Source organism: Cynocephalus volans, chromosome 3, assembly GCF_027409185.1.
Source record: "Cynocephalus volans isolate mCynVol1 chromosome 3, mCynVol1.pri, whole genome shotgun sequence".
Classification (NCBI taxonomy): Eukaryota; Metazoa; Chordata; class Mammalia; order Dermoptera; family Cynocephalidae; genus Cynocephalus; species Cynocephalus volans.
In genome coordinates, this window is record NC_084462.1 from 66488477 (window position 1) to 66515048 (window position 26572).

General features: G+C 54.6%; 1 protein-coding gene across 1 annotated transcript; it reads right to left on the bottom strand.

Annotated features, from left to right (window-relative positions):
• Positions 1-398: 398 nt before the first annotated feature.
• LOXL1 (lysyl oxidase like 1) lies at positions 399-25572 on the bottom strand. The gene is made up of 7 exons (XM_063090564.1): positions 24105-25572; positions 8508-8616; positions 5165-5302; positions 4532-4688; positions 3792-3887; positions 2956-3071; positions 399-671 (listed from the first exon to the last, which is right to left on the bottom strand). Exons 1-7 carry the CDS (start codon positions 25264-25266, stop codon positions 665-667), a joined length of 1785 nt encoding a protein of 594 aa, XP_062946634.1. The 5' UTR covers positions 25267-25572; the 3' UTR covers positions 399-664.
• Between the last annotated feature and the right edge of the window lie 1000 nt (positions 25573-26572).

Here is a 26572-nt window from a genome sequence, read left to right on the forward strand (position 1 = left end):
AAGTGGCAAGTGGAGCGAGTAACTGCATTAGACAGCGACTGGGAGGGCCATGAGTATGGGAGGTGGAAGGTGAGTGTGTGAGGCCAAGAAGGGGGGCAGGTGGAGGAGCGGGAGCCTCCCACCCCCATGCCGGGGGGCCCCCACCCAGTGCAATGTGCCTTCTTTCCTGCAGTGGTTTGGCTTCGGGCTAAGCCCCACAGGGCTTCCACAACAGGCTTGCCACCTTCAAGGTTTCTGCAGTCCTGACAGCGTGGTAGCTGTCCTTGGGGAAGGATGAAGCCCAAGGATGTCCCTTGAGCCCAACCTAGTGTGGCAGATTCTGCCAGCTGGTCCACATACAAAACCACAGAGTAGAAAAACTTTGTTTTATTCAGCCCGGACCCGGGTAATCTTGCTCTGTGGTATGGCCAAAACATAAAAAATAAAAACCAACAACTGACACAACAGTGTGGTAGAGAAAAGTTAAGTACAAAATGGGGCCTGGCATCCGGAATCCCTGTGGTTTCGGCCCCTGCTCGCTCCCTGAGGCCGGCAGGGAGGGATGCCCCTGGCGTCCAGTTGCCCCTGCCTGTGGGTTGGGGGCTGGGCCCCATGGCCGGAGGCTTCCTGGGGAGCAGGGCCTGCTTTGGAAGGGGAGAGATTGGCCATCTGTCCCTCTTGGAGATCAGGATCTAAGGAAAGAGAGAGCAGTCAGTGTAGGCTACAAGGTGAGCCCCCCACAGGCTCCCAGCTGGGGCTTCCTGTCCACATCCAGAGCCCGAGGGGGAAGGCAGGCACAGCCTCCATTTCCCTCAGAAATTTGGGCACAGGGGAAGGAGGCTGACCCCTCAGCCCAACTCCAAAAAGAGGGGTTTCGTGGACTCCCTCCCACCAACCCAGAGCGCGGTCTTAGCACACCCCTATCCCTATGCCCTGAGTCCCAGATTGTGTTCTAGGCCATTAGCAGAGCTGCTACTGTCTGGAAATACTTTCTTTCTTGTTTTTTCTAACTCACTACTTTCTTTTAAAAGCCTCCCTTTTCCTCTTCAGAAACATGATGGAAACCCACAGGCGTCAGTCCCATGGCCTTTCTGGGAACGCTCCGTCCAGCTTCCTGTGCACACTGGCCCAGCTGCCTGCCTGCGGTCAGGGTCACGGAGACGCTCTATTAAGACTGGGCCTTTCCAAACACTTATGTAAAGAGCTCTCAGAAGGAAGGGCCTTGGCCTCCTCTGCCGCCTGCAGGCCCCCGGGGAGCAGGGAGGGAGGCGCAGGCTGCATCTCTGTCTGCCCTGCTGGGGGCCTGCTGGTTGCTCATGATGGGGATGCAGGCTCCCTGCCTCCCTCAGCCCCCAGCGGCCTCCTTTGTTTCCTACAGTCCCCTTCCTTCCGTCTTCCTCCTCCTTCCCTAGAAGTGCTTCCCAGAAAACCTCTGCTGCTTAGATGACCCCTGAACTTTGAATGGCTGATTGAGACAGGCCCTGAGGAGCAGGAGGGTGCTGGAAACCCAGGCTTGTGAAAGAGCCAAACTGCCAGTGACAGGGCAGGAGATGGTCTTTCAAACAAACTCTGTGCCCTGGGTAATGCTGATCTAATTCTACTCATGAGGAACCGAATCTTTGTATTGAGCTGGAGGCTGCTGTTCTCATTTTCAACATTCCTGGTGCGCTGGAAGAGGGGAGGGGGAGTTGTGAACAGGTAGGTTAGTGGTAGCAGCCAAGGGTGAAAGGGCTGTCTCTAAATGACCCAACCCTGGTCATCCACTGAGTCCCTCCACTGAGCTCCTATTCTGGTCACAAACTGAGTCCTGACCCTGGTCACGCACTGAGCCCTGACCCTAGGTCACAGGCTTAACCTCTCACAACCGCCATCCAACAGTGAGCATACACTATAGGGAAAGTTGCCGCTGGGCCTTGGAATCTCTACCACTTGTCCCCCAGTTGATGAACTAAAGCTTTAAGCTTTAGGACTACTCTTTTGTTTTGTTTTATCTGAACCCTTGACCTTGGTGTTATCAACACCACGCTCCAACCAACTGAGCTAACGGGCCAGCCCTTTGCGTTTTGATTTTTTTTTAATAGTTTTTATTTTGTTTTATTTTTGGTGGCTGGCTGGTATAGGTATCCAAACCCTTGACCTTGGTGTTATAACACCACACTCTAACCAACTGAGCTAACCACCCGGCCCTACTTTTCTTTTAAATGGAAAAGATTTGCCTTGATCTGATCAAACATCTTAAATTCACATGGAGTCGGGTGGGGTTTCTTTGTGAGCGTGTAAACAGGGGGTCCCTCTGCAAAGTGCTTCATGTGGAGAAGCAGGAGGGAGACTGAGGACAGCTGGCCTGGGAGAGCAGAAGCTGAGGACCCTGCCCAGAAGGCATGTGCCGAAAGCCTGGGCCCAGATTTCATTAACTTCCTCTACAACAGGGACCTAGGGACTGATGGTGGCTCATTCCAACCAGAATCACTTCCCATCTGGGTCTTTTCAGTTCAATCCATTTGGTAAGGACACTGATGATCACAGCAGCTGCTCACTGAGTGCCACTGTGTGCTGGGCTCCTGAACATGCAGAATCAAGCCTCTGCATCCTTATTCTAAGCCTACGTAGGAAATGCCGATTTCGTAGTTGAGAATAGTAGCTCGGAGAGATGAGGTGGATCACCCGGTGTCACAGACCTGGGACTGCAGTGCCCATATACTTGCAATGAACCACTCTGCCCTCTGCTGGTTTCTATTGGGGAAATCTTAGGGTGCCTCATGATCAGGCCCCAGATCAACACCCTGCAGCAGAGCCCCACTGTGAGCACTCAGCCTGGAGTTGGCTCCAACAGGGCTCTTTCTGCTGGGCCCAGCCACAGTTGTGTTTGGCCATCAGGTGCCCCAAAGTGCAGGTGCTTTATGTATTTCAGATGGCCAGCCTGCTCCCCATGCAGGAAAGGGGCTGGGGCGGGAAGGGTGGTGGGCGAACACTCACTGGACAATTTTGCAGTTTGTCGTGGAAACATAGCGGCCTGTGTAGTGGATATTGCATCTCACCACGTTGTTGGTGAAGTCAGACTCCAACACAATGTACTTCGGGTTCACGTGCACCTGAGGAAGAAGGGAACAGAGAGATCTAGTCAGGGAGGCCGTGCTTCACCTGCTCACCAGAGAAAGTGGTGGTGAGGCAGAAAGACAGACAGACACAGAGGTGATGGGGAGAGGGTACCTGCATGGAGGAGGCTGAGGCTTGGCTTCCCCAGATGAGGCCATGATGACATGGCCTCCACACAGCCTGCATGGATGTACTAAGTTGGGCTGTGTGTCATTAACATGCTTTTCTACTTGTCTCTGTACTGATGGAAGGGGTCAGGGAGTGAGGGTATCCTGGAGCAGGAGGGTTCAAGTTAGAAGGGACTCTTGGTCACAGGAGCCCTCGGCTTTGCAGGGCTTTCTCTCAGAGAAGAGCTGAGAACCTCTCCTCATTTCTCTCCCAGATGGCCTAAAGTCTGCCTTGCATGCAGACAGCGGGGATGGACCTCATGGCTCTTCAAGTCCTCCTTGCTCTTTGGTCCTCTGTCACTTAGGGAAGAAGGTGTTACCGCCTCCTCTAGCATCACCACAGCTGGGCCAAAGGGCCTTGGCGTCTTTATGGAAAGAGAGGCCGTGTCTGTCTGAGAACTAAACCTTCAGAGGGGCAGCGTCAACCTCGTGTGATGCTCTAGATGCCACCTCTGCTCAGCAGCTGGGGAGGAGGGAACATGCCCAGAGTGGGGGGACACTGAGCATGAACATCAGGTTGGAGAGAATGCCCCAGACCAGCTGGCCCACCTTGAGGATGTAGTTCCCAGGCTGCACATCTGTTATGTCAATCCACTGGCAGTCAATGTCCGCGTTGTAAGTGTCATAGCAGCCTGGGCTCAGGCCCTGGGGAAAGGGACAAGAGGAGATGTTGGGGTGCTGCTCACTCCTTGGTGCCACCCCATGCCCCCCCTCAGCAGGCGGGGGCCCTCTTTCCTCTGTGCTTCTCTTCTGACCCTGGCACAGGCTGGCTGCTCAAGGTGGGTCTGCCCCTCCCTGAGGCCACTGGATGGATGGACCAGACAGAAGACTGGGAGATATAGTGGCCAGATGGGAGGGATGAAATGCAGTGGGGAGGGAGGCCTGGGAGAGACATGGAGGAATGGATAAAAAGAGACAGGCAGGACAGATGGACAGTTTGTGGATGTTTGGATGAACTGATGCAAGATGGACTTGGTTGGACAGACAGGCAAATGGGACACAAGCTATACAGAGTTTGTTACAATGTTCCTTTCTGTCCATGAGCTGACCCCCCAGGAATGATGCAAGAAGGGGCCTGGCAGGGAGGGGGCCATCTCCACAGGGCCCTGCGGTGGCCCGTGGCCTGGAGAGAACACCCTCACTTTGACTGGAGCCAGGTGTCCCGAAACCTTGGGACCAGCCCATCCTCAGCTTGGCTTAGCCATTGTTGCTCTCTGCCTCCCCTACTGCCCTGGGCTGGGTGCAATCCCCACGCCCCTGGGCACCATGCCCTGCCTCTCTAGCCCAACCTGTGTGTGAGAGGTGCATGCATAGCGCTTGAGGTTGCCGAAGTCACAGGTGCTGTCCTCCAGGCAGAAACTGGCCTTGTGGCCCTCGGCCACCTTCTTGCCTGTAGCTGCATCCAATAGGTCATAGTGGCTGAATTCGTCCATGCTGTGGTAATGTCTGGAGGAGAAAGAAGTGGGACAGTCTCCCCTGTCCCATCCTGTCCCCATCCTGAGATGGGCCAGAGGACCCTGCTCTGACAAAGCCTCCTGACCAGTCTGGGCTCTTCTGTCCCCTGAGTCCCACAGAGTGGCATCTCTGGTGCTCCCCATCCAGCTAGGTTACCCTAGGAGAGCACCTCCTCAGGACTCTCCCACCTGTACTGGCCGCCCTTGGGCAGTGCCCTTATTCTAGATGTTTCCATTCCTTATCAAGACCAATCCTTCCATGTCCCATCTTCCAGCCCAGGTTTGGCTAAAGCTCCTCTGAGAAACTCTCTCTTTAAGAATAGATCCTTGGCAGACACCACCTCCCCAGGGCCCTCCAACCAGCATCTGCATCTCCCTGAGCGCTAATGAGGGTAGGAGCTCAGGCACCCAGGCCCCTGGCCCAGAGGAGGAAGTGGGAGAGGCTGGGCCGAGCCCCGCTCCACTCACTGATGGCAGCTGTGCCACTCCCAGGTGTGCCGTGGCCGGTTGGGAAGGAAGTCCGCTGTGCCCTGGTTCTTCACGCGCTGGGGGAAGCGCAGCAGCACCCGCACGTCATAGTCAGTGGCCTCAGGAGCATAGGCTGTGCTGCGGGGGCAGGTGTGAAAACCGAGTGGGACTGGAGTACAGTGACGCCAAAACCCAGCATGGGCCACATCGGCCCCCGCCCCCAGCCTTGAAGACTCTGCATCTGAACCCCTGCACTGCAGCAGAGGCTCAGCCTTCTTCCTCTCTCACCTGACCCCATGAAGGCCTAGCCGTCCCCTCCTTTCTGGCTTCCACTGTGTGGCTTTCAATGGGGTCTTTTTCAGGCTGGCCAGTTAGCTCAATTGGTTAGGGAGCAGTCTTGTAGTAACACCAAGGTCAAGGGTTCAGATCCCTTTACCTGCCAGCTGCCCGCCAACTCCCCCCCTCCCCAAAAGGAATCCTTTAAAAATGGTATCAGGCCTAGCAATGACCCTCTGTGGGTCCCTAATACCTGCAGATGACTCAGCTGGAGACAGCCCCTGCAGGCAGGGCCATATAAAAATCTTGGAGGGCTATTTGAAAATAACCCTACTCAGGAGATTCTCATAAGTCTTCCCTCCTCTGGACAGAGCCCTAATTGTTGACCAAAGTATGCCATGTCTTAGGTGTGGACCTAAAAAACAGGCTTGAGCTCCTTGGGTCAGAGCCTCTTCATTCTCCTGGGCCTATCCGCTCTTCTACTCCCCTGGGTTCCAGCTTCAATGTCTATTTCCTAAACAGATTTAACTCCTTCTCTATTCCATACTTTTGTCCATGCTGTTCTCCTGACCCAGAACTCCAAAGCTCACCCAGCCTCCTAGGTCCAACTCAGGTCCCCTCTTCCAGGAAGTCTACCCTGATTGCTCCACTTAAGAGGAATTCTGACTGCCTGTGAGTTCTAACAGTGCTGCCTGCAGCAACCCTGATACCACATGTGTCTTGCAGTGGGTTGGATGTGACTGCATGGCTTCAGGGTCAGCAACCTGCCCTTTTCCATTCAGGGAGTATGGGTCTGGTGTAGACTGCTTGTTCGTAATTCACTTGCTGACCCTAAATTCCCAAATGAGGCAGGCCTTGTAAGAAGAGGAGAAGGGAGAGAGAGGACTGAGGGGTGGCAGTGAGGGGAGACACACGGGGTGGTAGGAACAAGAGGGCTGGGCTGGACCCCCCCACCCCCACAGCTGACCGCTGACAGCTGTCCTGGCTGGCCTCGGAGGCACTTCCCTGGCACTCCTTAAGGTCTGAGTCCTACAGCCAGAGGCGAGAGGTGGCCAGTTATGGGGATTAGCTCTGTCTCTGAGAGTATGTCTGGACAACAGGCGGCTCAGACTTCTGTCTGCCAGGACATAAGGCTCTCGGCCTTGTCTGGGGGAGGCTTGGAATCTGTCTGTGTCTGGGTTGAAACAAAACATCCTCCTTCCCTCTGTTCAGTAAAATCCTGCCCTTCTGTTCAGCTCAGCACACCGTGGGAAACCATCAGGGTCTAGGTTCTAGGCCCAACTTGGCCACAAACTCGCAGTGTGACTTGGAGCAAGTCCCTTCCCTTCTCTGGGTTCTGCCTGCAGTGTGTAAACTGGCACCAGTCTGTGGCCCATACTTGCCATTCCTGGAGGGCCCTCCTGCTGCAGGGCCTCAATTCTGAGGGGCTCTCTAGGTCTGCAACCCCATGCTCAGCCTCCTCGATGCCTCGACCCTTGCCAACCTCTCCCTCCTCAGCCTGTGAACCACTCATTCTAGTTCTTGGCTCCCTCCTGTCACGTGGTTCTGTCACCAGAGCATGGGTGAGGAGCCACTCTTTCCAGCTAGACCAGAAGACCCTCCAGGATAGAGGACAGGCTGCTTCCTCCTCCCTGCAGCTGGGAGCTCAGGTCTGGGCACCTGGGATGCTCCATGAAGATGCAGTGATAGTGTCACTTTGACCAAAACCCCTCAAAACTAGATGGGCTGCCACTGAGGCTGTAAGTTCCTCATTGCTGGAGGGATTACAGCAGGCACATTATTCTCTCTTCCCAAGGACAACTAAGACGAGATGAGATGAGACCAGAATGGGCAGGCTGACCGAGTGGTCCTCCATGTGTGGTCCCTGCGACAGCGCCAGTTCGCACATAGACAGCTGCCTGTGGGTGATGAGATGAGGAACTCACACCAGAATGTAAACCAACTACATCACTAACCACTCTGTTTAGTTCAGCTGACACTTTTTTTTTTTTTAAAGCAAGACTCAGTGGAGGAAGCAGTGAGTTGAGCCACATTTTGGTGCAAGCTCCTCATCTTGTTACAGGTAACAGTGTGTGGTCAGCAACTCTGAGGGGCGGTGCACTAGAAGTTCTAGAAATGAGAAAATGTTGAGATTCCAAATGTAAAAAGTAAAAGTTAATTTTCAATGTCCCTCTTTGTTGAAAGCACCTATTTTTCCTAATTACTTGCTTTTTTTGACATCTGACCTATTTACTTTTACTTTTTACTATTGAGAGTTCAAATGTCAAAAAAAAGCAATTAGGAAAAACAGGTGCTTTCAACATAGAGGGATGTCAACAAAAGAAGATCAACATAATCTTTACTTCTTTTAGCACAGTGAGATGTCTCCAAAACACACATATTTGAGCAGAATATTAATAAATTTAGAAGCAAGCACTGCAGGAGGCAGAATCACCCATGAACAATGAAGAGTCAGCTTTGCTAACCTGCTGGGTTAATGGAAACTGGTCCCTTTCCACTCTCTCTCTGCTGCAACACATAACTGAGGCCTCTCTGCCATTCATGCCCAATGTCCCTGCTTTGATCAAGCAAAGACAGCCTGGGATAGCCAAAGCCACATGTGTTGTCTGTAGACACAGCTCCATAGTCCTGTCCTCTATCCTGCAGGCTCGTCTACCCTATAGGACTTCCTTGGGTCTTTGTGTGAGCACCAGAGACCTGGGCTCCCCATGAGAAACCTTCTTATTAGGTGGCTCAGATCTGAAAGGTTTTAGTCCCTTTCATTTCTCCTCAGTTTCCTGATGGGGCAACACATACCTTCAGGCTGGTGTGAAGATTAAGTGCTATAGTGAAAGTCAAGTTCCTTGTATAGTGGTGTATACAGAAATGAGGGTTGCCTGCTTGTTTCCTTCCCTGTCTGACTCCCTCGGGGCAGGCAAGGCTCACAGATGAAGAGGTCAGGGTCCTGAGAGGCTTGGGCTCTGGGCCAGGGCCAGGCAGATCGCAGGAGCCGGGCTGGCATGGGCACTGTGTCTGGGTGACTCCCAGGGACTGTCCAGTGTTCTATGCTTCATCATCAGCTCCTTACCTGGCCAGACACTTCTCCTCCGCAGCACAGCGCAGGGAGTACAGATGGGCTCGCTGCACATAAGTGGACGCTTGCACATAGTTGGGGTCCGGGACCAAGTCAGGGAGACCTGGAGTGGACAGTGGGAGAGAGGGAGAAGGGAGGAAGAGCGTGGCACTGAGAAGGTCAGGCTGGCCACTGCTAATGCCCAGAGACCACCTGCCCCAAGCACCCTTTGCCATTCTCCTCGGGCATTGGGTCCTGGGCTCAGGTGTGGGATCAGGGAAGTCAGGCAGCAGGAGCTCACCTCTGGAGCTCAGTGGTGTGGGAGCCCCTGAGACCTCCTGGAAGAGCTGGGACATGAGCAAGACCTGGGAGATGGGGCGGAATTTACAAATCCAGGGAGGGGGAAAGGGTGTTCCTGGCAGAAGGAATGGCAAAGGCCTGGAGGCAGGACTGAGTGAACCAAGCCATTTCCTCATAGAGACACTCCCTCCATGTCCTTATTTTCTAGGCTTCTGGACAGCAGCCCCTAGACGCCCTCTTCTCCTCTCACTCCTGCAGCCAGCGTTCTTCGTGAACCACCAAGACAGCCTTGGGATCCTGGCCCAGAGTGGGTCTTGGAAGGCTCATGGGCAGAGCCAGGTGAATGTTGGATGGCAGGAGTGGGGATGGGCAGGAAGGGATGGGCTAGAAGGAAAACACTTCCCCAGAGCAGGCTGCTGACGAGGCAGGATTCTTAGCCTGGGCACCAAGCCCGCCTTTCTCATTATTCCTTTCTTCCTGGCATGGCCTGTCCTCCCCATCACCTGCCACAACTTCCTACCACTGCCCCCAGACCTGACCATAGCCTCCCCTGTCTGCAACCTCTGGCCTCCAACTTGAGGGAGGGCTTGGCTCCTTCCCTTGCAGTGCCCAGAGTCAAGGCCTCCAGCCCTTGGGATCACTTGTTCCCCAGGATATGCCAGAGCAGGATATGCCTATCCCCTCCTACTGTCCCCTCCTTGTCCTCCCCGGGCATGCATTAGTCCGTGTAAGAGTTATAGGAATAAGCAGAAACCAAACTGAGGTGTCTAGACTCCATCCTGCATTGGAATAAAGAAGGACTGATCTTCATGTTGGGAGTGAAGGTACGTGGGGTGGGGTGGGAGGTGGACAGGGGGTACTCCAGACACCTGGGCTCTATCTTAGCTCAGCTGCTGACTTACAGAGAAGTGAGCCTGGGGCCTCTGAGCCCCCTCTCCCCTCAGGCCTCAGGGATTCTATCAGGTAAATGAGGATGTAAGTTCCTGTAGCATCCTTCAAGCTTCTCTGCTCTTGGGGGGAAGGGTAAGATCAGGCAAGGTAGGGGGACTTACCTTGTGGAGTCATGTGGAGGGGCTTCCAGCCCCCTTTCTTGCTGCCAAAACCCTCTCATCAGCTTTTAGGTCCAGAAGATGAGGCAGAGAAGGGGAAGTCTGGCTTCTAAGCCTTTGACAGAGGTGTCTGCCTGCACACCAAACCCCCCCTACCAAAAATTAGCCTGGGCTCCAAGACCCTAGACCTGCTCTCCCTGGAGCCTGGTCCAGACAGCCAGAGTGATCTCACCTACTTGGAATGAAGAGGAAGCTTGCAGTACAGGGGTGGGTAAGGATGAGGTGGCTCCTGGCTGATGGGGGACTTCTTGGCCAGCCTAGGCCCTATTACTTGAGCCCCCAGGAATGTTTGGTCATTTCCCAGGGGATCCTCAGCCCTTAGACCAGCTGGGAGCTGGTTCTCACCCTCTGGTCCCCAGAAGCCCCTGGAGGAGGCGTGAGGAAGAGAGCAATGGTCCCCTTCCCCATCATCAAGTGCCCTTCTCTCAGCAATATGAAGCCTCAGGGGACCCAGCATTCAGTACCAGATGGCCTGCCGCCCCCATCCCAGGCCCAGTTTCAATAAATACTACGCAGATGGCTCCACAAAGCTTTTCTGGCCCGACCCTTCCTCTCTAGGCCATTTTATGAGCTAGCTATGCAATCCAGGGAAGGTGGAAGAGCCAGCTGAGTAAGAGACCAGGGGTACTTGGGGCCAGTGAGAGCCAGTGCTGTTCCTGGCCTCTTATTGAGACCCAACCCTGGTCACAGTCTGAACCCCGACCCTGATCACACACTGAGCCCAACCCACGTCATACACTGAGCCCTGACCCTGGTCATATGCTGAACCCCAACCATGGTCACAGTCTGAGTCCTGACTCTGATCACATACTGAACCCTGACCCTGGTGACACACTGATCCCTGATTCTGCTGACACGCTAAACCTTGACTTTGATCACAGACCAAACTCTGACTTTGGTGACACACTGAACCCTGACCCTGATCATACACTGAGCCCTGATCCTGGTCACTCACTGAGCCTGACTCTGGTGACATGCTGAAATCTGACCATGGTGACACACTAAGCCCTGGCCTTGGTCATGCACTGATTCCCTGACTATGACCACAGACTGAGCCTCAACCTTGATTACACACTGAGCCCTAACCCTGGTCACACACTGAGTCCTGATCCAGGTGCCTTGGGATGAATATTCTCTCAAAACTTGATCCCCACTGCAGTTGTTAAGAGAGTGGAAAATCCTATTATGGTAATTGCAAGGTGGGGCCTTGAGGAGGTGATTAGATTCTGAGGACCACGCCTAGTGAATGGATTAAAAATGGTGGTCATGGGCCAGCCCGTGGCTCACTTGGGAGAGTGTGGTGCTGATAACACCAGGGCCACGGGTTCAGATCCCTGTATAGGGATAGCCAGTTGGCTAACTTGGGAGAGCGTGGTACTGACAACACCAAGACAAGGGTTAAGATCCCCTTACCGGTCATCTATTAAAAAAAAAAAAAAATGATGGTCATAGGTGTGGTTCTGAGGGCTCTAAAAGGACAGTGCAGGAGGAACTATCTCTCTCTCTGCTCTGTCATTTCTTCAATATGACACCCTGTCATCACTGTTGCCACCACCAAGACCCTTACTGGATGTGTTCCCTGGACTTTAGACCTCCCAGCCTGAAACTCTGCAAGCAAATAAATTTCATTTTTTTATAAATCTCCCAGTTTCAGGTATTTTGTTATAAGCAACAGAAACAGACTAATACACCTGATGACACACTGAACCCTGACCTTGGTCACACACTAAGCCCCAACCCTGGTGACACACTCACTGAACCCTGACCTTGGTCACACACTGAGCCCCAACCCTGGTGACACACCAAACCCTGACCTTGGTCATATCCTGAGCCCTGACCCTGGTGACATATTGAGTCCTGATCCTGGTGACACACTGAGCCCTATGATCATAGACTGAGCCCCGACCTTGGTCACACACTGAACCCCAACTGTGAACACAGACTAAGCCCAGGCCCTGGTTACACACTGAGCCCCGACCCTGGTTACACTCTGAATCCCGACCCTGGTAACACACTGAGCCACAACCCTGGTCATACGCTGAGACGTGATCCTGGTCACACACTGAGCTTGGCCCTGGTCACAGACTGAGGCCTGATAGCTACCAACAACTATGAATCTGTCTCATTGCTATTTGTCCCCAGATGATGGACTAAAGGTCTATACTTAAAAAACCGTAAAAAGGATTGCGTTGACATCATCAATTCTTTTTGATTGTAAGTGAGTGGGGTAGAGTTGTTTGCAAGCTATAAAGTACTATATACGTGAAGATTCAGGAGAGATACTAAGGACAGACAGCTTGGGGCTGCTTGTCAGAATCTGAGCCCTAACCCTGGCCATAGATGATCATCTCTTCCTCTTATTGTTGAGGAATTTCATGCTCAGGCCTCTTGCTCCAGGAAGTCTTCCCTGATTGGCAGCAACATCTCAGGCTGCACACACTTCTCCTGTCTCACTACCCAATCTGTATTGCTCTATAATTAGATTTTGTCATATTCACCTGTCTGCTCCCCAAGGTCCCAGCCTGACTCACCCCTCTGCAGGCAACCCACGGTGATCAGGAACGTTTGCTTTGGGGATGACCGACTGGCCCAAGTCCCCTCAGTCTCTGTCAGGCATGCTTCTTTAATAATTAGTGGCTCAGGGCTGGCCCGTGGGCTCACTTGGGAGAGTGTGGTGCTGAGAACACCAAGGTGGGTTTGGATCCCTATATGGGGATGGCCAGTTTGCTCACTTGGGAGAGTGTGGTGCTGACAACACCAAGTCAAGGGTTAAGAGCCTCTTACCGGTCATCTTTAAAAAAAGAAAAATCTAGTGGCTCACTACATGACTTCCAAGCATCCACAAGCATACTCCACACTCTGTCCTCCCAAGACACTAGGGCACACAATGCCTTTGGAAGTGCTACAGGAAAGTGAGGCTCTGAGAGGGCAATAGATTTGTCCACAGTCACACACTGAGTCAGGTAGCCCCAGCAGGAGATCCCAGGTCCTGACTCTCTCCCATTACTCCTCTTGTCATTCTTTATGAATGAACTTTTTTGAGGTATAATGTATACATAGCCAAATGCACAGATTTTAGGTGTCCAGTTTGATAAGTTCTGACAAATGGATACAGCTGTGTAACCATGACCACAATCAAGCTATGGATTGTTTCCATCACCCTTCTGCCCCTTCCTAGTATATCCCTTTCCCCCTGCACTGCCCCAGGCAACCACTGATCTGCTTTTTAATTACTATACATTAGTTATGCCTCTTCTAGAACTTAAATGGCATCCCTCTTACCATTATTTTACAATTTTCTTTGTTCTACATCTCTGAGCATCACCCGGGCCTCTGTGCTCCAACCCTGTCATGCCCACATTGCCCTGGGAGGTAGCAGCTCAGGAAGCTGCTAGAAAAGAGAGTAGCCTGAGGAGTTCAGGCAGGGTCCCCCACCTCACCCTCAGGATCCCCTACCCGAGGTCCCAGGAAACAGCAGGCCCTGCCCTCGGCTGCTATACTTTTCCAGAAAGGAACAATGCCTCCTTCTCCCGGCTGCTCTCCCAGGGGACATTCCTTCAGCAGCCAGTCCTGCAAGCTTGGGTTCTCAGCCCCTGCACAGGGCTTGGGCTGGTGGGGGTGGTGGCAATGTGACCCCCACATTGGGGGAAGGAAGTTGAGGGAAGGCTTGAGCTGGGTCTGGGGGAAGGTCTGCTGTTTCTGGCTTGTGGGGGTACAACCAGGCTGTCCAGGCAGGGTGGCCAACACTGGGTGAAGTCTAATTACAACCAGACAGCGTAATCAGCCCCCATCCCAAGAAGTGTGCATTTTAAAGAAAGATTCTGCAGAGAGGGTCTTTTTGCTTACTCCGAATGCAGGGGAAACCATCAGTCACAGGGATGTAATTTTGAGGAGGAGCTGGGACCTCTTTTCCAGCATATACAGAGTCATGCAGTCCTTGGGCCTGGAACTGGAGACTCTGAAAAGTGAGTTCCAATGAGAACGTTTCCCAGAGACTCCCCATTTTTATAAATGCAGAGAACTGAATTAATCACAATTCTCAGTTCAGAGCAAACTAGCCATTACCATTAACCTATGCAGGCCCCTCTCGTTTCACTAAATTTTTTTTTACCTTCATCCAATCCCTTGACCCTCAGACATTTTTGAACATCTGCATATCTGTATGAAATCCGTATTTTTAAAGTATATAAATGATAGTCTTAGATCTTGTTGTTTCTTGATTTTCAAGTCAATGTAAACTCTTAAGAAAGACCTATCTAGATCACTGCCTGACAATGTTAAGCCGGATTCCACAGTGTTCACCATGCAGGTCCCATCTGGCCCATCTGCCGTGGTGGGCTCCCAGCTCGCCTTTGACTCACTGCCTCACAAACATGCTGCAGGGAATGGCTGGCATGTGCCCCACCTGGACCCGCTGAGGATACACATCCGACTCCTTTCCTAATCCTCGTGTCACTTCTAGCCTTGCTTGGCATCCTCCCAAGCCCCCAAGCACCGCTGGTGAGGGGGTGGGGGATGGTTCTGACTGCCCAAAAGCTGGGAAGACCATCTTGCCTGGGCTGCCCAGGGAGACCCTGGTCACCATTAGTGTCCTGCCTTCTGCTCCCAGGAGGGAGACAAGAGCCTGGGTTCTTACCCTAGTCTGTCATAGACTTTCTGTGTGGCCCTGGGCCAATTTGTCCCCTGTTCAGGCCCCATTGACTCCATTTGTCCATTTCTAATTGCTCTCCACCCCACTCGTGGCCTGGAGCCCTGTGCTGGCCCCCTGTGGGCACTCTGACCATAGGGATTCAGGCTGCAAAGCTCCTGCCAGGCTGGGAGGGACACCGAGTCAGGGCAGCAAAGACCCTTGGGATGGCCGAAGCCAGGCTGCTGGGCTGGGAAGAGGCTGGGTGTGAGTGAATGAGGCCATTTTGCAGGTAGCCAGCCACCGGTCTGGAAGAAGCTTTTCAGCCATGGGGGCCCCTTTGGACCCTCCAGGGCAACGAAGACAAAATCTAAGGAAAAGGTCTAGCTTTCCAAATTCTGGCTCTGCCCCTGGAGCTTCCTTTGTAGTGATCCAGGGCCCCAGTGAAACAAACCTGTCACATGTCACACTGACCACTGGGGGCCAATGTGCTCAGGACAAGCCCACCTTGGCCTCCTGGTCTAAGCTGGGTCTGGAGCTGCTGGATGGCTCAGGTGCCAGTCCTTGGGAACCTGAAGACAGTGATTGTCACACCTTCCCTAGTGGGTCCCAGCTGGGGCTTTCTCATGGGTAAGGCTCCAGAGGTGAGCTCACCATTTTGTCCAATCTCCCCATTCCCCTTTCTGAGGCTCAGTTTCCCCAGCTGGATGATGGGGGAGATTGGACCAACTGGCCCTTGAGCACAGGTTGGAAGGATCAATAAACACTTGGAGATTAAAATACTTTTTAGGAGCTATTCAGTCCCCTCCCCAGCCTTGGGCAAGAGCCTGAGACCTCTCACAACCTCTACAGACGATCTTTAACAGTCAGGAAATTCTCCCACCATCTGACCTAAATCCTTCCTGCTTCATTAGAAATCTGTTCCCTCCTGCCCAGTGGTTCCTGGAGGCTGCCCAGCGTGGAGGGCCCTGTGGCCACATTCCTGTCGCTCACCCACCTCACTTGTTTCCCTCTTGGCTTCCCCTTTTCTGTGGGTTCAGTAAACCTCGTCTCCGAAATCTTTCCTCCCCAAGCCTCCTGCTCACGAGGAGCAGATGATGGAAAGTGGAATGCAAAAGAGGCCTAACCTCTTGAGCCCGGCACTGGAGGATAAACACAGTCCAGCAGGAACCGGTCAGTCAGTTGTGAAATATGTGCTGAGTGGGATGTTTTGGCTAGCGCGGCCAGACTCCAGAGGAGCCCCTAGGTGGGGGAAAGCAGAAAGCCCTACAGAGTACAGCCATGAATAAACATGAGCCAGAGAGGGCCTCTAGGACATGATTATCTAATAATCAGGACATTAAATTGTCAGCACCAGCCTGGCCTAGTGGTGCCACACCTGCTCGGTGAACAGGAAGGCAAGGTGGCTGCAGAATCCACTTTGCCCCATCATGAATGGGCAATGCCAGCCCAGGCAAATGAGCTATGATGGCCATGAAGCTGGGCCCAGAACGTTCAGTGGCTCCCAACTGCCTACAGAATCAAGTCCTGACGTCTCAGGGTGGCAGCTAAAGCCTTCTGTGGTTTGGCTGTGCCGTACAGAACTCTTAACTCAAAGGCAGCTCCCTAGCAGCCTACCTCGACCTTTCCTACCCCTGGCCTCTGACCTCATGGTGCTCTTGTCCTGGAATTCCCTTCTGCACACACACACGCGCACACACACACACGCCCCAGCTCTGCCCATGTAAGGTTACATAGTCTTTAGGCCCCGAAGCCCACCTGGTCAGTCCTAACCACCCCTCCACCCTACCCTGCCGCCCCCACCTGACTGAGAGACAGTCCAGAGATAGCAACAGCATCACTCCTCTGTGCAACAGGGCCCAGCTCAGAAGGGGATCTGTGAGTGTGTGCTAATTGCACAAGCTGCCCAGGACGCAGGCTGAGCTGAGTGGGGAGGAGGCCAATGCCACCCACTGGGGAGGTCAACTACCTTCTCCTCTGGCACAGCCTTCTGCCACCTCTTTGCACACCTCACTCATGTTTCTTCCCTGTGCGAACACGGCCCCTGCCCCTCCAGCCCTCCCAATCCTCACAGGCCCTACTTAGTGTCCCCTATCCAGTGTCCCCTACCTCTACTTCCAGAAGACTCCCTGATGCTCCACTCCCCTTAGGGGTTCCCTCCCTGGCCCCTCAGACCCTCCGCAGTGACCTGACATTTTTACCTTTACAAAACCTGCTCCACCCACAGCCTTCCCATCTCAGCTCATGGCAACTTGACCCAGCTGCACAAGCCATGAACCATTGTGTTACCCCTGATCCCACATCCAATTCACTGGGAAATCCCATCAGCTCTCATATATCCCAAATCTGGTACCCCATCCCCTCCATTGTTACCACTCTGCCTAGGGCTCTGTACCAGCCTCCTCTTGGTCTCCCTGCCTGACTCCCCACTGTCCACTCCCAGCACAGCAGTCGGGGTCCTGCTTAAGTGTCACTGCTCAGCTCAAACCCTGCAGTGACTCCCTAGTACACAGAAAGTAAAAGCCAAAGTCCTCACAGTGGCCCACAAGGCTATCCATGGTCTGGGCCCTGTCACCCCTCTGACCTGTCTCCTAATATACCCACCCCCACTTCTACTCCATCCTACTCTAACCATGCTGAACATACTTGAAAACCCTAGGGAACTCCTGCCTCAGGGCCTTTGCACTGGCTGTTTCCCCTATCTGGAATGCTCTTCCTGCAGACAGCTGCATGGCTCACTCATATGCATCCTTCAAGTCTTTGCTCAAATGCCACCCTTATGAGGACTACTCTGCCACATTTGTAACGTGTCCCTCACCCCTCCTTCCTGCTCTCCCTGACCTATCACTAATTTTTGCACAGCATTTACCACCTTTTATTATTTACCTATTTATTATGTTTATACATAAAAATATAAGATCCACAAGGGCAAAGATTTGTCTCTTTATTTTCACTAATAAATACCCATCTCTAGAACAGTGCACAGCACTCAGTAAGGCACTCATGAATATTTGTTGAATGACTGTATTTCCTTATGAGATGATATCTGCTCTCCTCAGCCAGATGAGAGCCCCTGAGGGCAGGGGTGGGTGGTACTGTCCTTTGCCTGCACCTAGCTGCTCACCCAGGTCCCGCAGGTGCACAGCAGGTGCTGGCAGCTGGGAATGGACGAGATGGAGATGGGTTTGGGCCATGCTGTATCCCAGATGCCTGGTTTCTTGCTGCCAGGCTGAGACCTCAGTGAGGGCAGGAATGGGTCTGGGACACCCCTGAATTCCCTACACCCAGCTCAGAGCCTGGCACCTGTATGCCCTCGGTGAGCACATGAACAAATGCCCATACCCCACAAAGGGTCTGGTGGCATCTGCCTGTGTAACCACAGACTTCATTATCAAGCAGAGGCTGGAATTGACCTCAAAAGTCCTTTCTTGTGAAAAAAAGATTAGCTTTGGGCTTGGAAAACCTATGGTTCCAGTTGGCCCACAAGCAGGGGGAAGAGGGGTTGTGTCTTAAGGTTTTGATGGCAAAGACCTCTCAGGCCTCACCTTCCCAACCTGAGTGCCTTCCTGCTCTGGCATTGTGACACCCCTCTCCCCGTTTCCAGGTGATACTGAAATGTCTGGATTCTGGGTTGCTCATCAGCAAGGGGAGAGGGACCCAAGCCCAACCCTTACCCAGTAATTCTGCATCCAGACAAAGAGGCCTTCTTGGTCCAGCTGCCTGTGGTGAGGAGGTGGTTAGGTCAGGGCCAGAGGAGGGGACAAGTCTGAGCCTCTCCTTCCAGCCTCAGGAATGCCGGGCACAGGAATTGGAAGCAGGTGTGGGCTGCCTGGGCAGACCATCTGCCTCCTCCCTGCTCCCTTCCTCTCCTTCCCATTCCAGCCACTGCTCTGGGGAGTTTCCATGTGTTCCTGGCTTGAAAAGAAAGTAGGGGGGACTCAGGCTGGGAGCCACTGGGGAGAGGTGACATTCCGAGACCAGAGGACATTGAGATGGGGACCCCTGGGGCTAGGAGAAGGAGGGGTGGAAGGCCAGAACCCCAAGGCCGAGTCCAACAGTAGCCCGGTATCAGTAAAGGCACTGACTCCCCACCCTGCTCTGCCACCATCCCCAATGAATCGGTGGGGCCTGCAAACTTGAGGCAAAAACCCAAATTTTGTTTTTTCAGGCAGTTTAGACTTGAGAGAAACAATGGACACTAAGACAAGTGACACAGAACCTAAAGCACCCTTCCCTGAGCAGCAGAACAGAGTGAGGCTGGGGCAGCCCAGTGGAGTGGACAGCCAGCCTAGATCCATGCTCGGCCACTCATTAACCCTGAGACGTTGGATGACTTACTTAACTTCTCTGAGCCTCAGTTTCCTCATCTTTAAAATGAAGATGATCATACTATCGATTTCACAAGGTTATTGGGGAGATTAAATAAGAAAAAGAAAAGAGAGAAAAAAAAATGCTTGGCATAGTGTCTGTTCAATAAATATCAGCTCCTATTATTATTCTTATCATTTAAAATAGGAGCTGTCTCTTCTTGCAGGGATGGTCCCGTTTGAGACCAGGAGGCAGAAGAGGCATCTTGCAAGTGGATGACAAGAGAGGAGACAGGAAGTCCACCTGGGATAAGCCTGCTTGGGATAATGACTCTCAAATGCCAAAAGGGAGACAGGAAGAGGACACAGGTGCCTCTGTTTCCCCAGCTCTCTGCCCCTCTATGACAACTTTCTCAGCCTGAAGACGACTTCTTTCTGAAGGAGCAATCTGAGACAACTGCAGTGAAGGAAGAGGGATGCTGAGCTGTGATTCTGGCTCCAGGGTAAGTCACTTAACACTTCAGGGCCTCAGTTTCTTCATCTGTAAATGGAGTTAATAATGGTACATCCTTCTTAGGGTTATAAGGGTTAAGTGACTAACAAGGTCAGGCACTTAGTAAACATGATGTAAGTGCTGTTAAATAAACGTTCTGAAGTCCAGAGTGAGAATGATAAGGCTTTACTCTAACACCACACAGGGGACGGTCTCTTCCCTCCCAAAGTCTCTGACATCCACTGTCCCAGCTCAGCCTGTCACAACTGGTACCTGGAACATAGTAGACAGTCAAGTATCTGCTGAATGAATGAATGACCAAATGAATGACTGGATATGTGGTATGTGCAGGATAAGCAATAACACAAAAAATTTTTTTTTTTTTTTTTTTTTTTTTTAAAAGATGACCGGTAAGGGGATCTCAACCCTTGACTTGGTGTTGTGAGCACCACGCTCAGCCAGTGAGCGAACCGGCCATCCGTATATGGGATCCGAACCCGGGGCCTTGGTGTTCTCAGCACCGCACTCTCCCGAGTGAGCCACGGGCCGGCCCAAACACAAAAAATTTTTTAAAAAAATAACACATGGCTGTTAAGAGCTCAGGGTAGGGAGCCATACAGACTCCAATCCTGGTTTCACAACTGGAAGCCAACAAGTGAGCCTGTTGCTTTATCTACAAAGTGGGACTAACAACCGCACCTGGCTTGGGCCTGGTAAGTGGAAGAGATATGTGTGAAGTGCTCAGTAAATGCAAGCGTAATTCTGTCCCCTGGATGCAGATGCAGCAGCTGAGGCCCAGAGAGGCAGAGTTGGTGGGGGCCCCCGCTGGTGCCTTGCTTGCCTGGCTCGAGGCTTGAGCATGGGGTCCTCCTGGGTCACAGGCACAGTGTGGGTGCTGGCTCAGCCACTCCCTGCTGTGCCACTTCCCTGGGCCTCAGTCTTCTCATATGGGCTGGAGGCCCACAATCCCCACCTCACTAGGAGCCTGTGAGAATGAATGAAACTGCAGACGGAAGCCACTAAGCTCAGTAGGTGCTCCTCAGCAAATGGCCTTGTTTTATCCCTGCCTTAGGGCTCTAACTCCACAAGCTTGTTGGGTGGAGGCCTGCTTTGGTCCTTCCCTGCATCTACTCAATGCCCTGTGGAGGAGGGTAGGCAACCTGGAGGGGCAGACAGCCTGGCAGCAAGGGGGAGCAGGCTCAGGCGAGCTAGGGGCCCACCCGAGCAGTGGAGATAGGGACAGGGAGCAGAGACTGCTCTCAGGAACTGAGGGTCCCGGTCTGGCCTCTAGGGTACAGGTTGGACAGAGATTCAGTACCCTAGAAACAGCCTTGGTGGGTATAGGGAGATATAACATCTAGGCCCAGGAGCAGCACAGTACCCGGGGCAGCTATGGAAGCCTGAGAGAGGGAGGAGGAGGAAAGGAGAGGAAGGAGGAGTCTCAGGTTCTGGAGTACTAGGCTGAGGCATTTTGTCTTGAAGGCCCTGGGGAGCCACAGAATCTTCTTGAGCAGGGGAGTAACCTGGTTAGCACTGCAAGGGTTTCTCTGCCCCACACATAGAATGGACTGGAGAGGGAGAGACTGGGCACAGGGGACCAGGGAGAAGGCAGCTACAGCTCCCTTCTAGCTTCTGATTTGCCATGTGAGGACAGGGATGGAGGACACATGCCAGGCAAGGCTGGCACAGCTATCAGAGATGCCCTGGGAGGACGGCCAGGGCAGCCTGCTCCCTGTTCCTTTCACAGGGTTGCCAGAGCCAGAGTCAGGCCAGGGGTGGAAAGGGGAGTCCCCGGGAGAAGAGCTTTGGTCTTCTGGGGCTGGGGGTCATCTTAATCAGCACTAAGACCCCCAGCTCAGAGAAGCTGAGGCAGGAGCTAGAGCAAGGATGCTAGGAGAGGAGGGCCCGGTGGCAGTAGAGGGAGAAGTCACACTGGAGCTGGCGCAGCGCAGGTGACACAATCTGGCCTGGGAAGCAGCTGGCCAACTCTAGGACTCTCTTCGAGGATTTGCTGTGAGAGCCGGGCAAAGGATGTGACCCTCTCCGGGCCTCTGTTTCCTCCTCTCTGTCTCTGTAGTTACACGTTTCAAAGGTGGGGACAATGGTATTAGAGGAAGCCTTGGGCAGCCCTAGTGCCCAGGGTGGGAAGGAAGCGGGTGCAGGAGCTCGAGGAAGAACCAGGCTCAGGTCAGGCACTTGGAAGCCACCCACACATGGAGGGACGGGGGCGGTGCTCACATGTGTTTGGTGTTGTGAGGACACATCCACGCCCACACATGCGTGCAGGCTGCCAGCGCCCGGCTTCAGACCCCTGGGTGTGTGGCCAGGAGGAATGAAGTCAGTCTCAGAGAATCCGCCCTGGGCTCCCACACCAGGCCTGGGGGTCTGATCTCAAGTACAAGGCTTGGCCTTCCCTGGGCTGGGATTTTCCACGGTCCCAGCCTAGCAGGGTGGGGAGGGAGGGACCAGTGATGGGGGAGACTACTGCTCCCTCTCTGGCCTCTTCATGAGACCCAAATTAGCCGGCACCCCCCACATACCTGATTCCCTCCATTATTAGGGGAGGGAGAGCCCAAGGGTGCTGACCACCACCCCTTGCAGCAATGCTTGGACACCTCCTCTGGGCTCCCATAGCCTCTGCCCCCCTTCCCATGTTTGCCTACTCACAGCTCCCTCTGCTATGTTTCCCCAGGGCAGGGCCTGGATTTGACGCATGTCCACACACTCAGCGTGGCACCTAGGATACTGCCTTCAAGGGGGGAAATGTCTTGACCCTAAATGAACTGTGGGGCTCAGGGGCAATGGCCAGAGGCTCTGCTAAGCACCAAGCACCCCTACTCCAGATACAGCCTTGCCCTGCCCTGTTCCCCCTGGAACCAACTGGCTTCCTTAAGAACTGACAAGCCAAAGAGGGGCCCTAGAAAACCCACTGGCTTGGAGCCCAGACGCCAAGTCCCAGGCCTGGCTCTACCAGTGTTGTGGCATTTGAGGTCTCAGTTTTCTCCTCTGCCCAGAGGTGGGGCCCTCTGGCTAAGCCTCCTGCTGAGGTCTTGCATTCTAAGAAAAGCTACCACAAAAGTTTAGCACCTTATAAGTAAAACAACCTCTTCTCCAAGGGGCTCTGGGAGCAGTTGACAGACAGCTGTAATACACCCTGCTGCCGAGAAGCTGCAAGTTCCCAGTGACGACCAGATGCGGGTGGCTGTATCCTTCACCCTATCACAGAAGCACCCAGCATCTGATTCGTCCTGAACTCCTGCAGGTTCTCAAAGTGGGATTCAGCACCTAACTGAAACGCTGCACCTTGAATGTGAGGGAGTGGCTGCTACCAGTGGGGACACTCCTCTCCCCTAGCCTTGGGCCCCAGCAGTCCCCCGTGAGACAGGAAACCCCCCAGCAGCAGCCCCTCACCTGAGGCCAGCTTGGCTGGAGACAAGGCATCATCCCCATGCTGACAGAGGCAGAGGAGCAGAGGCTGGGGCTGCGGTACCTGCACCTCACAGGGCTCAGCTCTCCCCTGGTGGGCCTGGTACAGCAACCTCGGTGGGAGCTGAGAATCACAGGTAGAGAGCACTGACTACAGCCTGAAAGGGTGGTGGGGCAGTGGTGGACCGCCCATGCACTGGGGAATGAGTGGAAAGCCCTGAACAAAAAGCAGACTACCCCACAGGAAGAGAAGCAGGAAGGGGGATTCTAGGACAGTGGAGGATGGGCCGATTGGCCATCCAGCCCTGGCAGTACCTTTGCTCTTGTCACAGTAGCCAGCCTGCTAACGGCACATGAAGAGCCTGTCCATCTGAAACAGGAAGGCTACCCCCTCCACCGCATCCTCATGTGTAGATGGCTTGGGACTTCTCCACACTAGGGCATATCTTCACACACCCCTCCCCCCAGAAGTGAGAGGGAGGCCCATCCACAGCCACCTCCTGAGACTCTCCCCCAGCACCAGGGCTAGAGTGAGGGGAATGAGGCCTTTATTGGTTTTCAAATAAACTCAGGATCCGTATTACTGATTTTTCAGTTTGCCTCAGGCTTCAGTGTGGCTTGGCATGCCACCCTTACTGATTTCTATTTAAAATTTGGATATTTTGTTCATCACAGATTTTCCTGCATTGTTTTTGATTTTTAAAAAATGCATTGAAATATCACTTATCTTGATTACTGCGGTTTTTTGGTGCCCCCTTAAATTTTGCACCCAGGCCACTGCCTCACTGACCTCTCTTGTCCCAGCCTGGTTATCTAGTCTGGACCCATGCCTGGGGCAAAGGCTCACTCTGACCTGCTCATTCAGGCCAAACTCACTTACTTCCAGTGAGAGGGAATTTGCCACACCTCCAGGTGAAGACCCAGGTTTCTGATGCTCCCCGCCTCACCCTGTGAGCTGGCACGGGGGCATCTCCAAGGGTGCGAAGAGGTGCCCTGATTGGAATGGGGGAGAGGCAGGGAGAAGGGCTCCTTCTGTTTGTCGCCAGATGACTCAAGCCAGGACTGTAAGGTGCCTCCTCTCAAAGCCCGGCTAGTCCCTCCACCCCCTACCCCTAAAGTCAGGGTGAGAACCTAGACCTGCCTGGGCAACCCGTGGCATTGATGGTGCGTGGATGTGGGGAAGGCTGGGGGGTGAGACTCAGTGGGGCTGCTGGCTGGGGTGGGGTCCTTGCTTAGCCGCTCAGGGGATGCCTTTAGTAAAGGATGGGGGAGGGGTCTGGGCTCCTGGAGCAGTTCCCCAGTGACCAGGAGGCCAGGCAGGGGGGTCCCGGGCCCCGGGGCGGTACTCACCGCGACCGTTCTGGTTGGGCCGGTACACGCTGCCCACACTGAGGCGGCCCTGCTGCGCGCCGTTGCGCTCCCCACCCGGCGGGGGCGCGTCGGAGCTGCGCACCGGCAGGTAGGGCGGATCGAGCACGCGGAAGGGGGGCTGCGGCTCCACGGCGCGCGGCGGGGCGTAGGCCTCGGGCGGCACGTTGGCGTAGGGCGGGTACCAGCCGAGGCGGGCGTCGCCGCCGTACGAGCCGCCGGTGGCCTGCCCCGCGTCGGGGCCGGGGTCGGGGTAGGCCTGCTCGAAGCCCGCAGCGCCCTCGTTGTACAGGCTGTGCGAGTAGCGGCGGTCCAGGCCGTCGGGGGGCTGCGGCGGCGGCTGCGGCTGTGGCTGCGGCGCGTAGGGCCTCTCCGGGGCCGGGTAGAAGCCCTGGGGCGGGTACTCGGGCTGCTCCTCGCCGCCGCCGTACTCCTCGTAACGAGCCCGGGGCTGGAAGGGATAGATGACGCCCGCCGAGGCTACGGCCGCCGCCCCTGCGCCCATGCCGCCGCCACCGCCCGCGCTGCGGTAGTACACGTAGCCCTGGTCGTAGGTCCCTGTCGCGGGGTCGTAGTTCTCGTACTGGCTGACGAAGGGCGCCTGCGGGTAGGGAAACTGCTGCGGGTAGGAGGGCGGCTGGCGGTAAGTGGTGGCGAAGGCCGAGGCCGAGACCGAGGAGGCGGAGCCCCCGTGCCGTTGCTGGGAGACGGAGGTGCGGGCCCGGGCCATGCCCGTGCTGTCCCCGACGGCCACCTCGCGCCAGTTGTCGGGCACCTGGCCGAAGCCGAATGGGTGCCTCGCTTGGCCGCGCACGGTGTCCGAGCCCACGCGCCCGGGCAGGGGCAGGGACGGCGCCTGCCGTCGCCGGGGGCCGCCCTGGCTGCGCCGCTGCTGGGCCTGGGGCGCACCCGCCAGCAGCACCCGGGAGCTACTCTCGGCGCGCTGAGGCCCGGCCGGCACGTACTCTGAGCCCGAGTTGAGCAGGCTGTACACCTGCCCGTTGTTCTCCCACTGGATCAGCTGCCGCCAGCGCCCCGGGTCCGAGCCCTGCCCCGGCTGCGCCTGCTGCCCGTGCACCAGAACGCACAGGCAGGCGCCCCACACCACGGCCCCCAGCTGCCAGCCCACTCGGGCCAGAGCCATGGTGGCCCCTCTGCAGAGGCCTGGTGGACAGAAAGGCTTTCAGGAGTGGCCCCCTGTGCGTGCTTCTCTTCCCACAGCCTCGAGGACGGGACGGCTCCTTGCCTGCCCAAGCTCTAGCTTTGTCCATCCTGGCTTTGTCCCGAGCGGGACGGCTCCTCCGATGACAGCATTTCGAGGCCAAAGGGGCAGGGCAGGGCAGGGGCGGTGCCCTGGGCTGCACGAGGCTCTCCGCAGGGCACCGGGCGGGCAGGACCGCCTGGGGGCCTTACATGGCCAGTCCAGCACTGGCTGGCCGCTGGGCTGGCGCTTTCCCACTCTGAATGAATAAGCAACAGGCTGGGAGCGTCGGGAAGTTTCGGGCGCCTAGTCTGCCTGCTGGGACCTCCTCCGCCGGGCCCTATGGCCCGCCGGGTTTTAGCTATGTGGCCTGTCCCACAGCTGCAGTGTTCTCTCAGCCCCTGGAGCTCCCAGCCAAGCCGCAGACCTGCCTCTGAGGCGGGGAATGAAGCAAGGGGTGGGGGGAAGGAGGAGGCCTCTGGGGACCCACTCCTGGTAAGTGGGCTCTGGCAGGCAGAACAGGGCTGGGGTGTCAGTACTACTCTGCCCATTCCTCTCTGCTTTGGACACAGCATCCCCAGTCTCCACCTTACTTACTGGCTTCTTGTTTGGGCTAGAATGGGCTCTGACTCCTGTCTGCTCCAGCCTCTCCCCAGGATCCCTGAGTTCCCTTTTCCCTTGTTTCCCAAAGCCAGTGCTAAGAGACACCTTCTCTGTTGGGAAGAGGCTGAACAGGGTCCTCTCCTTCTAGATCCTAGTTGTACTTAGTACTTGGGCCTGAGTACAAAGGTGCTCGAACTTCAGCTTTTTGCTCTTGGCACACCTCTGGGCCTTACTTTCCCAGTCTGTAGAATGGAATGTGTCCCTGGGCTGAATAGGGCTTGTGAAATTGGGAGAGATCAACTTGTTACACATTATGTGTGAGTTCTGTCCTGCATCTCTTGATTCTACATAGCCTGGGAATAACCTTAGTGTACTCATGAATAAAATGAAACCCAGGGTTGTCTTTGTTATGGTGTAGGGATCACTGTGAGGCAGAGAAGCCTGTAAACATAGAGCAGCAGAAGGGGGGATTCAGAACTGGCCTAGTCCTGTTGCTGTGAATAAGTTGCTGGGTGATCTTGGGCAATTCCCTTCCCCTCTCTTATCCAGTTGTCACATCTGACCAGTGGAGAATTAGACCAGATGGTTTCTAAGAGTGCTTTGGGAGATTCTCTGTTACCTCTGGGGATGGCAGGGATAGGAGGGG